Source organism: Bos indicus, chromosome 22, assembly GCF_029378745.1.
Source record: "Bos indicus isolate NIAB-ARS_2022 breed Sahiwal x Tharparkar chromosome 22, NIAB-ARS_B.indTharparkar_mat_pri_1.0, whole genome shotgun sequence".
In the NCBI taxonomy this organism is placed as follows: domain Eukaryota; kingdom Metazoa; phylum Chordata; class Mammalia; order Artiodactyla; family Bovidae; genus Bos; species Bos indicus.
The window spans coordinates 37,412,884-37,424,966 of record NC_091781.1 but is presented as its reverse complement, the minus strand read 5'-3'; the positions used below and the strand labels follow the sequence as shown (position 1 = coordinate 37,424,966).

General features: G+C 44.5%; 1 protein-coding gene across 28 annotated transcripts in view; it reads left to right on the top strand.

Annotated features, from left to right (window-relative positions):
- ATXN7 (ataxin 7) overlaps positions 1-12,083 on the top strand; it is a 159,532-nt gene that overhangs the window by 75,348 nt on the left and 72,101 nt on the right. For all 28 annotated transcript variants that reach the window (XM_070776363.1, XM_070776375.1, XM_070776374.1 and 25 more), the window contains one exon: positions 9,194-9,298. In XM_070776363.1, coding sequence (XP_070632464.1) covers positions 9,194-9,298 — 105 coding nt within the window. The remainder of the gene's footprint in view (positions 1-9,193; positions 9,299-12,083) is intronic.

The window sequence follows — 12,083 nt, the reverse complement described above, 5'->3', positions numbered from 1 at the left end:
TTGAAATAAATTTGAAATTGAACATAATAAAAGCTCAATTATGTGCAGACCAGCCTTCCAAGTCAATCCATCAGGTTACTTAGAAGTGTTTCAGACACTAATGGAGCTGAAAATCCTAGTATCTAAGGAAACCATTGCGTAGCAGAGAATCAGACAGTTCAGAGGTAACATGAGAAGTCTGATGTGCGATAGGATGTCTTGTTGACTCTGATTGGACAAGGTGGGAGATGGGGATGGCCCTGGGCAGTGCTGAGGATCTTGTGAGGTGGTGGAGAGCACGTACTTGAAAGTAGCCTACCTTCAGCTCTCAGCTCCTCCAAATACTGGCTCTGTGACTTAAGGCGGATAATCTTGTTCCTCACTTGCTTCATCTGTAAAGTGCAGATAGTGACCCTGTAAGGTGGGTGGTATTGTGAAGAGGAAGTGAGCTAATAATACTCAGCACTGTATCTGGAACATAGGAAGTGCTTGGTAATTAGACTCTTGTTATTTTTGTTATACGTACTGCTTCTCAGGTGCCGTTGCTGTTGTGATTTTTTGTTCACTGATGTGTACCCAGAACCTTGAATCACGTCTAAGCATAGTAGACATTCGGTACATGAATGAATGATGTATGTAGAGTATTTGCCATGATACCTAACATCCAGTGAGTACTTAATACAATGAGTGTACAAAAGATGGTAGCCGTAGACCAGCAAAGTTTAGAAACCATGGCCAATGTAACCCACTGACAGTAAAAATGGAAATATTCATAATCATAAGAGGTAAGATGGTAAAGAATCCACCTGCAATGCAGGAGACCCCGGTTTGATTCCTGGGTTAGGAAGATTCCCTGGAGAAGGGATAGGCTACCCACTCCAATATTCTTGCTTGGAGAATCCCCATGGACAGAGGAGCCTGGCAGGCTACAGTTCATAGGGTCACAAAGAGTCAGACACGACTGAGCATCTAAGCACACAGCACAGCACATGCTGTGTGCCAGACATGGTTCTCAGAACCTTGTGTATGCTAACTCATTTCATCCTCGCAACTACCCATTAAGGTAGCTACTACTGTCATCCCCATTTTACAAATGAGGGTCCTGAAGCCGAGGACTTGCCCAAGTTCATACTCCTAGCGAGTAATAGCATGGGAGTTTGAACCCAGGAAGTTCGATCCAAAGGCTTTTCTGAAATTCTTTAGCTGAGAACCTAGTGTGTGCCAGGCATTGTGACATGCAGACGCGGCCACTGCCTCTGGGGATTTATATCTTAGGGTTATAGCCAAAACACAAATTATAAATCACTAATGAGTGAAGAGAGAGAAATGTCTGAAGAGATAGGGTCCTGCTTTAAATTGGGTGGTCAGGGAATGTCTCTTAATGGAATATAAGCCAGCCAGGCAAAGCATTCTGTACAGAGGGAACAGAATTAGCCAAGGCCATGAGGTGGGAAAGTACTTGGCCTTTGGGTATAACTGTCGAGGAGATAGAATTCTGGTGTGGATGAGGAGTGACCGTGTCTTATGGTTGCAGAGATCAGGCTGGGCCTTCTACGTATTGATTTTCCTTCTGACTACGTTGGAGTAGTTTACATAGTAAACTATTAAAGGGTTTAGTCTGAGTAGGTGATATTTGTGATTTAAAAGCATCACTGCTTACTGTATGTGTATGGGTGGGGAGTTGGAATAGGCAGAGGGGAGAACAGCCACTATTTAGATCAAAGACCAGAAGACAGTTATTGGAAGATGATAAAAAATGGCTCATGTTTACAAAGTACTTTGCGTTGTTCCAAGCATCTTACATCTGTTCATTAGTTCTTCCTACAACCTGTTAGATAGGTGCTCTTTCTTTTCCCATTTATAGATGCAGAAATGGAGGTAAAGGCTACCGTGTGACGAGGCTGGAATTTGAATGCAGTCAGTGTGGTTCTAACAGCTGTGCCTTTAACTGCCAGGCTCTGTTCCCTTAGCAGGCTGAGTTTTCCCATCTGTGTCTCCCACCATCCGTGCAGCCACAGTAGCTGCAGTGAGCAGGGAACAGACTGCAGCCCATCTTTGGTTTCTTCCACTCTGCCTTACCCCTTGGATGGCCTGGTCTCCCTCCCCGGCTCTTCGTAGAGTTCTCCAGAGCATGTCTTCAGTCTCCTCTCTCCCATCTTCATCACTACTTCCTGTCTTGCTCTGATTTTTACATCAGCCCTTGGGGATCGCCCTCCTACATACTTACCTTGGTAGATCCACACTTATGCCAGAATGACCTTTTGTATCATGTGGCTTCCCTCCTTAAAACTGTGGCTTCTTCCCTGCTTTCAGGGTAGAGCTTAAGCTCCAAGACTTGGACTTGGATCTTCTTCATGGGATGCACCCGCAAGTCTCTTCCACCTCTCCCCTGCCTCTCATTGCTTATAAGGTGGAGCAGCAGGGGCTGAGACCCCTGGAGAGTTAAGCTCACATTGTAAAATAGTTGCCATTTGGTGTGTATATCAATCTCCTTTAGTGTGTGTGATGTTGTGAGTTTTTGTTTATTTTGCTGAGTGTTCACTATGTGTTCAGCACGGAATGCTCTCCACGGATTAGTTCATTTCATCCTCACCATAATACTGTGAAATGTAGGTCCTGTTAACTCTGTTTTACAGATAAGGAAAGTGAAGTTCAGAGAGGTTAATAATTTAATGGTGTTCACATAGCTACTAAGAGAAAGAATAGGGGTTTGATCTCAGTTGTCTGACTCCAGAACTGCTTGGAGTTACTGCGCTGCACACGCTAGCAAAAGAGAATTTGCCAGTGTGCATATTTGAGAATCAGACCCTGAAACACAAAATTCTACCAGAAAGTAGCCCTAGAAATAGGATCATGTGTTCACGGGAAGCTTTCTCACCCTTGAACTTTTGTCTTACTGAGTGGACACCCCGTTCTAGTGGGTGACTGTGTGACATTATGTGACATAAAGGGGCAGTTATATCCTGGACTTCGGTGGCACCACAGAGACTTCATCTAATACTTAGTTACTGTCCACCCATAATGTTAGTGCATGCATTAGTTGTTTGGAATTCATGGCTCAGATGTTAAAGAATCTACCTGCAATGTAGGAGACCTGGGTTTAGTCCCTGCGTTGGGAAGATCCCTTGGAGAAGGGAATGGCTACCCACTCCAGTATTCTTGCCTGGAAAATTCCATGGACAGAGGAGCCTGGTGGACTGCAGTCCATGGGGTTGCAAAGAGTTGGACACAACTAAGTGACTAACACCCTCACCCCTCATCCTTCAGGTTAGGCATTGTTAAGCACTGTCACTGGAGCAGAAAACAAGACAAATGTGGAGCTTAGTCTAGTGGGAGGAGGTTAAGGCTCTCACAGTTAGATGAGTAGTTACAAACGGGGCTCGGTGCTGTGTGGCAAGGCAAAGGCAGGGCTGTGAGAGCAGACAGGGGCCTGACCAGCCAAGTCTCCACGGATGTGACATTGAGGCTGAGACCAAATGAAGTGAAGCAACCAGCCAGGTGAGGATCTGGAGGAACGGGGTCCAAGCAGAGGGAACAGCCGGCACCATGCTGCTGTGACAGGAGACAGCGTGGTGTGCATCAGGGACAGAACAAAGGCCGTGAGCAGGGCGCCAGCCTTGTCAGGGACCTTAGTTTTGATCCAAAGAACAACTGGAAGCTGTGGGAAATTTCCAGATGCCAGACATTGCTTCACCATCACACAGCGAGAGTGCACTTCTCAGAATCTGCTAAGCAAGGCAAGGGGTCTGCTGTCACACAGAGCTACACAGTCATCCACGTACACATTATCCTCAAAGTCCTCATCAGTGAGTGACAGACCGTGAGGGATGTGAGTATGAGCATAGCTCTTGTTGAATAGTGGGGATTCCAGAAAGAAGAGAGGAAAGCTTTCTTTGCTGCAGGCACAGTTGTGTCCACATAGGACTGCAGAGAACAAGAAGGTTCTGAGAAGACCTGCACAGCCTTGAGTCTAGAGCAGGCTGACTCCACCTGGAGAGCTGTGAGGACTCAGGGTGCGAGGCCCGTGCTTATAGAGAAGTAGGTCAGGGTTCCAGTCCCACTTGGCCACTTGGGAGGCAGCAGAGGCGTTCAAGGAGAGGAGTAACTTTATTACTCTGTAGGTCGGTGGCTTTGGTGGCAGAGTGGAGGAGGCTGAAGAGGGTAGAAACTCAGGAACTCCGTCTGGAGCTCTGTACTGGTGTGCAGAGGTCACAGGGCTCTGGCCTTGGGCACCGACAATGGGCGCACATGGGGGAGGCAGCTTCTGGCTGTTGCTGGGAGAACACTGGGAACTGTCTGGACTTTGGGGCCCAGCAGACCCGGGTTCAGATCTTGACTCTGCCACTTACTGGCTTGTGAAATCTCAGTGTCTGGGTGCCTTAGTTGGCTGAGCAGTATGGTGAGGATGCATGACTCCTACCTCCCAGGCTGCGGGGGACATGAGTGAGCACTTCCTGGGGTCTTCTAAAGCCTTTCTACCCTCGGAGGCACCTGGTGTGATAGGTAATATGATCATCACTGTTTGACATACGAAGAGACTGAAGTTCAGAGAGGTTAGGGAACTTTCCCAAGATCACATTGGATTCAGAGTGCTGGGGAGTGGCCCACACTGTTAGCCACTCTGCTTACAAGGCCTGTGACTGAGCGTGGTTGGGGAGGGGCTGGAGATAGCCCTGTAAAGAGATGACAGCTGGGCTGAGCTCTGATGTGTGAGAATGCACCAGGCATCATGTGAAGAGCAAGGGCAGCGCCTGGCAGAGAAAAAGCTTTAGAAGGAGAGAATGGAGGTCAGTGTGCCTGGAGCAGAGAGGGCCAGGGGCTGAGGGGACAGGGAGTGGAGAGCGGGGAGGATAAACCTCTGGCCATGCCTTGAGGGTTATGGTAAAGGCTGGGATTTTATTCCGTAGGAGTGGAAGTTTCTTGGGAAATTTTAACAGTCGTCACATGATCTGTTGGAGAGTGTCAGATTTACTCAGGCACCCATGTGGAAGGGATTGTCAGCCGTATGGGAGATGTCTTCCACGGTGCTCAGGAAAGGTGCTGGGGGCAGGCTTTACAGTGGGGCCTAAACAAGGGAGAGAAGTGGCCAGCGGCAGTAGAGTGACCGGACCTGCTGGTGATATGAGGGAAAGAGGCGTCAGGGGCAATGTCCGGGGTGTAGCTTCCGAAGATGAGAAGGGTCATTGACACAAAACGGGCATGATCTTGGGGTGGGGGGTGGGAGACAGGCAGGGTGGGAAGCACTGCTCTCTTGGACGTGCTCGTTTGATCGGAGATGTATGAAAGGCATCCAGATGGCGGTGTCTGGGAGGCAGTTGGATATATGTGAGTCTAGACAGAGCTCAGGAGCCGTCTGGGCTAGAGACAGAAATGTGGGCGTTGTTGGCATGTGGAAGTCCGGGTGCGTGGGAGAGGGGAGGCGCGCAGGGGACTGCAAAGGTGCAGTGTTTGGCTGCAGCGTCCATTTGGTCGTTGAGCGCAGTCCTCCAGGGAGGGCGGCAGCACCGAAGTAACTGGTCAGGACTGGCTTTGGTCAGAGGGCCGTTATTCTGCACAGGACTGGGGAGGCTCTGCTCACGCGTCCGTGGAACTGGACCCAGTCCTTCCTGCTTTGCTGGCCTGGGGTCTCCAAGGGTTGATACATGATGGCCTAGATGTGGGTGCCGGGCCACTCACTAATTGGAAGGTTGGGATGACCTGAATTCTGAGAAAAATTTCGGACCTACACACAATAAAATCCATTCTTTCAAATTAGGTCAGAGTCCATGGGATCAAGTACGGTTTTAAAACTTTTTATTGTATTTCATATAATGATTTAACTTGTGTATTTAAAGACTGTTTTGTAAACTTTTTTTTTTTTAACTCAATAGGAACTCAGTTTAGCTTGATAGGAACTCTTTCTAGATTTCTGTCATAAATGAAGCTTTTTTTTTTTTTTTTTTCCTTCTTGCATTTGGGCAAGTTCCATATGTTAACTTATAGATGGCTGATTGTGAACTTACACTTTAAAAGTATTGGGAAACTGTTTCTCACAAAAATTATTTCATTTTCTCTGTTACCACAACATTCCACACGCTGTTCCTGTTGCTAAGGCCTCTGGAATGTCTCAGTGCAGAAAAAGGATATAGAACTCCTTTTTTTCCCCCTGAAGAAGACATTTAAATTATTTTGTATCTCCTAGTTTACGTCTAAATATGGATATCTGGAAGAATTTAGAAAGCTAAAATTCAAGTTGCTTTAGGTTCAAAAGTCAAGTTGCTTTGGGTTCTTCTCACAGGAACTTGGTTTCATAGGGTAGCATGAAGTGTACTTCAGGGTACCATCATTTCCACGGGGATTGTGTGAGTGCACATGCGTACACATGCTGGCTTTTTAGGGAGATGTGACGTGCTACTAAGAGCTGAAGAACTGATTTCAGAGATGGTGCAAACCTAAGTTTGAGTCCTGGTTGTACTTTCTTGCTGGGTGACACTACACATGTTCTTGTCTCCATTAGTAAAATTAGGCTCCTATTGTAGGATACACCTTATAAAAAGTGCTTAGTTCAGAACTTACCACATAGTAGTCTCTCAGTAAATTCCATATGATTATCATCATTATTGTCATCATCAGTTGCAAAAAATTGTAAGTTATTGAAGAAACTGAACTTTTTGCAGAAGTATAGATTCCTGGTGCTCACAGGATGACCCCTTACTCTCTTAGTTTTATTAGTGTTTCCGAGTCTCACAAAAGGATGAAAGGAATCAGAACAGAAAAAGAGCAGTTTTCTACATAAGCCTCATTGTGGCCAGTCACATTCTTATTATTTGAAAGGATGGATACAGTTTTTGTATTTTTTTTTTTTTTTACAATTGCCTTATTTATAAAGAGGTGGGGGCTAATTCCCAGCAGTATCTGCTTCTCTGGCAAAGTGACATTATCGTATACACATAGCTTGACATAGAGTGCTGTGAGGCACCACGCAAACCAGGCACATCACAGAGGCCCAAGTCTAAACTGAATTCAGTCTCAACTGAAATCACTTATTTTTTTTTAATTGGAGGATAATTGCTTTACATTGCTGTGTTGGTTTCTGCCATGCAACAGTGCAAATCAGCCATAATTTTATATATATATATATATATATATATATATATAGATGTATATATCCCCTCCCTCTAGAGCCTCCCTTCCACCCCCCACCCCCACCATCTCATCCCTTTAGGTCATCACAGAGTGCCAGGGTGGGCGAGATCACTTAATTTAATGCTTTAGCTACTGTTTAATTAATAAAACTAATTAAGTTGATTTCATTAATGAAACTATTGAATTTATATTTATAGACATTTCATATTTCTTAGCTGTAAGTTATGAATGTTATGCCATTTCTGTAATTCAGCTTTTCCATCTTAATTGTCCTGAATCAGAGTCATTTAACCTATGGGTATATGGAACCTAAGGTAAACTACTAATCTAATTTTTTTTTTAATGAAATGTCATGTCAAATGTAGCCATGGAAAGTAGCTTATTACATGTGGATCACTGCATGGATTTCACCTCTCCCCTCTCCCACGTGCGCTATTTTTAACTCAGTGTGGGCTTGCTTTCGAGGAAAATAGCACACCGTTTGGCTCTTGTCATGAAATTGTTAAACTTAGTCACAGAAATCAGCAATCTGTTAGAACCTTCTTATGTTCTTCTCTCAGTTTATATGGTCAAAGGTGTTCAGCCCTGACAGTCAACTTATTGGAGTTGGCATCTGGAAAGAATTTCTAGAAATCGTATTCCTCTGGTCTTAAAGGGACCAAATTCAAGCCACTGTTATGAGTCAGAATGAAATCTCAGGTATTGACTTAGACAAAGTATTCACCTTTCTATGAATCAGTTTCCTCCTCTCCACAGCAGGGTTATAATGGTATCTGCCTTAGTAATTGCAAGGGTAAAATGAGATCATAGCATGAAGAACGTGTTTGGTGCTGCTCCTGCATCCCAGAATCGTGTCCCTCCCTGGTATGTTTCAGATTCAAAGGCTATCTGTGTAGTTCAGTGCAAATAGAAACTGTCTAAGAAAATCTGAGCTATAGCCAGGTGAAGATATTAGATCAGGAATTTGATATTTTAGAGATTATCATCACTTTACATCACCTCAGGGCATTTTCTGTTTCCTTTAAAACCACCCAGTTCACCCAGGGTGGAAAAGGGTGAAATTAAATCTTACAGGAAAGAAAGCAGATGCTAATCAGCTTTTTAGATCTTTTCCCTCCCTTTAAACTTGGTATTTGGTCTACTAAAAAATTTGCCCAATTGAAATGTGCTAATTATCCGTTCATTGCAGATATTCTAAGTAGTGCATCTAGTGTAAAATACCAATTCTGAAATATTTAAAAGAGTTAAGATTCTGGATTTGAAATGTTCGCTCTGTTCCCTTGGTTGTTGCAATTTTTATTAATTGTCTGCAGTTAGGATTTTTTGGTTAACCGTGTGTTATCAAGTATCAATTAGTGTACTTTCAATTTACATATATATGCAGGTAGACTAGTTTTATGTTTAAGTTCTCACTATAAAAAAATCCAACTTGTATTTTGCCCTGTTCCAGTAACTGAACTGAGATTAATGTTTGCAGTGTTATGCTTGTACTGAAGTTCTTTCTCTCCAGTGGCATCAGTATGTAAACAAAAGGACTGGAGGTTAGTTGTGACCAGAAAAAAAAAGTATGAAAATAGTTTTCTTTGTATTACATATTGACGAAACCAGCAATTTTCCTCTAAGGGAAACCTCTGCTTCCTTTATTAACTGTTCCGTAGAACTCGGAGACTTGATGGCTGGAATAGAATGCATAGTTAAATAAAACCATTAGATGGTACTGCTTTGTGAATTCCTAGACATTTTCTGTGGTTACAGAGTCTTCCTCATAACCCTTATTAGACTTCTCCTGAAGTTGCTTTATTGTGTGAGGGGATTCATGGATCGTATTTTAATACATTGGTCTGTTTTACCTCATACTAATGATTTCTTGTGCATTTTATTTTAACCCTTTATAATGGTGTTTCTGTAAGCCTGATTTGATTTCTCTCTTCATAGTCATGGTGCATCACATCAGTTACTTTTAAACTGGAATAACTTTTATCCTGTGCACTTTATCATAAGGCAGCTTTTTTAGGAACATCACCACCCCAGATGGTTTCCTATTAATGAGAACCACGTGAGTGAGTGATGCTCTCTGTCTTTATTGCAGACATGCCAATATTTGGTCTCTGTCCAGCCCACGATGATTTCTACTTGGTGGTGTGTAACGACTGTAATCAGGTTGTCAAACCACAGGCATTTCAATCACATTACGGTAAGTGCTTAACCATTTAAAAATCATTATTAGAGGGTAAAAAGGTAGAGCAGGATTAGGCTGTGACAGCAAGGGTGGGGTATACTACTCCTCCCCTCTGTCAGGAAGTAGGTTTTTAATTCATTGAATGGGTTAATGCCTATCAGATGTTAGGTGTTTTCTGAATTTTCTTGAAAGGAATGTGCATTTTTCTGATTTTTATTAAAATTAGGGGAAAAACATATTTCATAAAATCTTTATTGAAATACTGCATCAGTGGAGTAAAATATTTGTTTTCTTCTAGATACCATGGTTGTGAATTTAGTGGGTGGTAAAATTATATATAGATACAGAGTATAGAGACATGGCTCTTTTTGAAAGAAATGTGATTTTGAAATGTCCAAGTTCAGTAGTTCTAAATCTGTCTGATGTTCTAATTTGTGAAAATGGTGGAACTATGCTGTCTTCCCCCATCAAAATGTGCATGTACTTAAAATGAGGCATTGTGACTTCAGGGGTTTCACGAACCTCTGAGCCTTCCCTGGGCTGTGAGACTCCAGGCCTGTTGTTAACTGGGTGTCAATCATGGGAGACTCCAAATAAGGTTGTTTTGCATTGTCATACTGGTAAAAAAAAAAAAAAAAAATTCTGATCATAAAGTTTAATTTTATACCCAGTTAGAGTCAGTAGCAACTCAGAAGTATTTGAGTGCTCACCTTGTTTCAGGCATGGGGATGTGGTTATCATTTCTACCTCCACGGGGTTCAAAATCTCGCTGGAGAGAAAGGCAAAACTGGACGTATTTTTTTTTTTTTTTAATAACTGCAAGTTGTTTCATTGTTGTCCTCACAGCTACAAACATAGACTTGAGACAGAGAATAGCAACAGGGTCTTTCTGTTTAAGCAAGGCCTCTAAGGCGGTGATCCTGGTGACCCGAGCCCTAAGCGATGAGAGGGGGTCACGCATGCAGGGATCTGGAATAAAAGTGTGCGACAGAGGGGAGCGCCAGTGCGCAGACCTGCAGAAGGCTCGTAAAGTTAGTGAGGGAGGTAGAGACACGGGAGTCAGCCTTCTGGGTGGGGCCCTTGTTCATGTACAGGCTTGTAGGCCCGAGGAGGAAGCTGCCTGGGGGCACTGGAAGGCTTCTGTAAGGGAAGAACCCAGGACCATCTCTCTCGCTAGGGCAGACTGTGGGAAGAGGGTGCAAGCAGGAGAGAGTTCAGAGGTGAAGATGACCCCAGAGTAAGGCTGTGGGAGCAGCAGGGCCGGAGGCACAGGCCAGCTTGGAACCTGCAGGGCTTTCTGTTGGGCTGGGCTGCCGTTGTTCGAAGTCACACCTTCACGGTCACAAATCCCACCATTTTCCCCCAAGGAATCTTTTCTGTAATCATAAAAAGGTCCTTTGAGTTTTCTCTTCTGGATGAGGCCCCAGAGTAGGCACCAGAGTGAGCACCAAGCTGAATAAGATATGGTCTCCCTGCTTAAGACTCCGCAAGTGGCTGGTATTGGAAAAGACAGTTAGCCAGTTGCCCAGTGCTTTGGAGTTATGGGTTTTGAAGCCAGACCAGACTGGATTTACATCTAAACTTGCAAGAACCATAGGTTAGTTGTTCGCTTTGAGCAAGTTTTCCAACCTGAGCTTCTTGTTTATAATGTGGGGACAGTGATAGCAACCTCATTGGTTCCCAGAGAGGATGAAGTGCAGCAGTGTCGTGTAGCCCCTTGTGCATACCTGACACTTGACAGGTCTGCGAGAGAGGGGAGGTGCCGCTGTGGGTACAGAAAGATGTGTGTCGGAACTCACACAGCAGTCCAAAACCTTAAGAAGAAGGAGCGCAGATTGCTCCTTCCGCTATAACTCGGGGTAGGCTTCTTAAAGGAAATAGCCTTCTTCACATCAGGCTATTCCGAAGAGTAGGATGCATTGTTTTTCCCATGTGCAACTTGTCCCCGTCAGTTTTTAGGTGTGGAATACATGTCCATTGTGGAAAATGCAGAAAATATTTAAAAAATCACCTACGATCCTCTAAAATGGGGTGTGTTTTGATGGGGATGGACAGGGCCTTCACAGTAGCACAGTTTGTGCACTGCACAGCCATATTTGGTGGCGCCAGGTTGGCCACAGGGCTGATGGGAGCAAACGCGGAGGCAGGAAATTCCAGGCTGTCTGGAATGTATTCCACAGAGTCTCCATTGGCCGGAGCTGATGTACCCCGTGGGGAAGAGCTGTGTGCCAGGGCAAGGCTGGGGCTGCTCAGAGAGATTCAGTGCCATCAGACACCCCGGGCTTGCTATGTCAGTGGGAACCTGTTGCAGGGTTTTTAACACCTAAGTGATTTGGCTTAGTGATGCAGTGTGAAAACAGCTACTGTTTGCATCAAGCCCACTTAGGGATGTTCCTTCTTCCAGGCCTTCCCTAGTCAGGAGGAGGCCCTCTTGGTCCCCTCTTCCAGAAGCACTTCACTCAGTTACAGCACGTTTCTTGGAGATGATTTTCTTTATCTTCCTCGGTGTCTCATAGAATGAATGTCTGTATATTGGGGGTGAGGTAGGGGAGGGGAGAGTGTCTTGAAATCATATTTCTTCTCTTTTTCTCTATCCGTCTGTAGCATACATAGCATCTTCTAATAAGATACGTGTTCAGTGACAAAGGAATTGTGCTGACTTCCAAAGTAGAAGAAGGGGTGGTGTGAATGCAAGACTCAGTACATATTCCAGTGCCTTCTGAAGGCAGGCAGGAAGTGCAGCTGACACAGGCCACTGGGTGGGGGCTTTGGTCCCTCTAGTGGCAAGGCAGCTATTCAA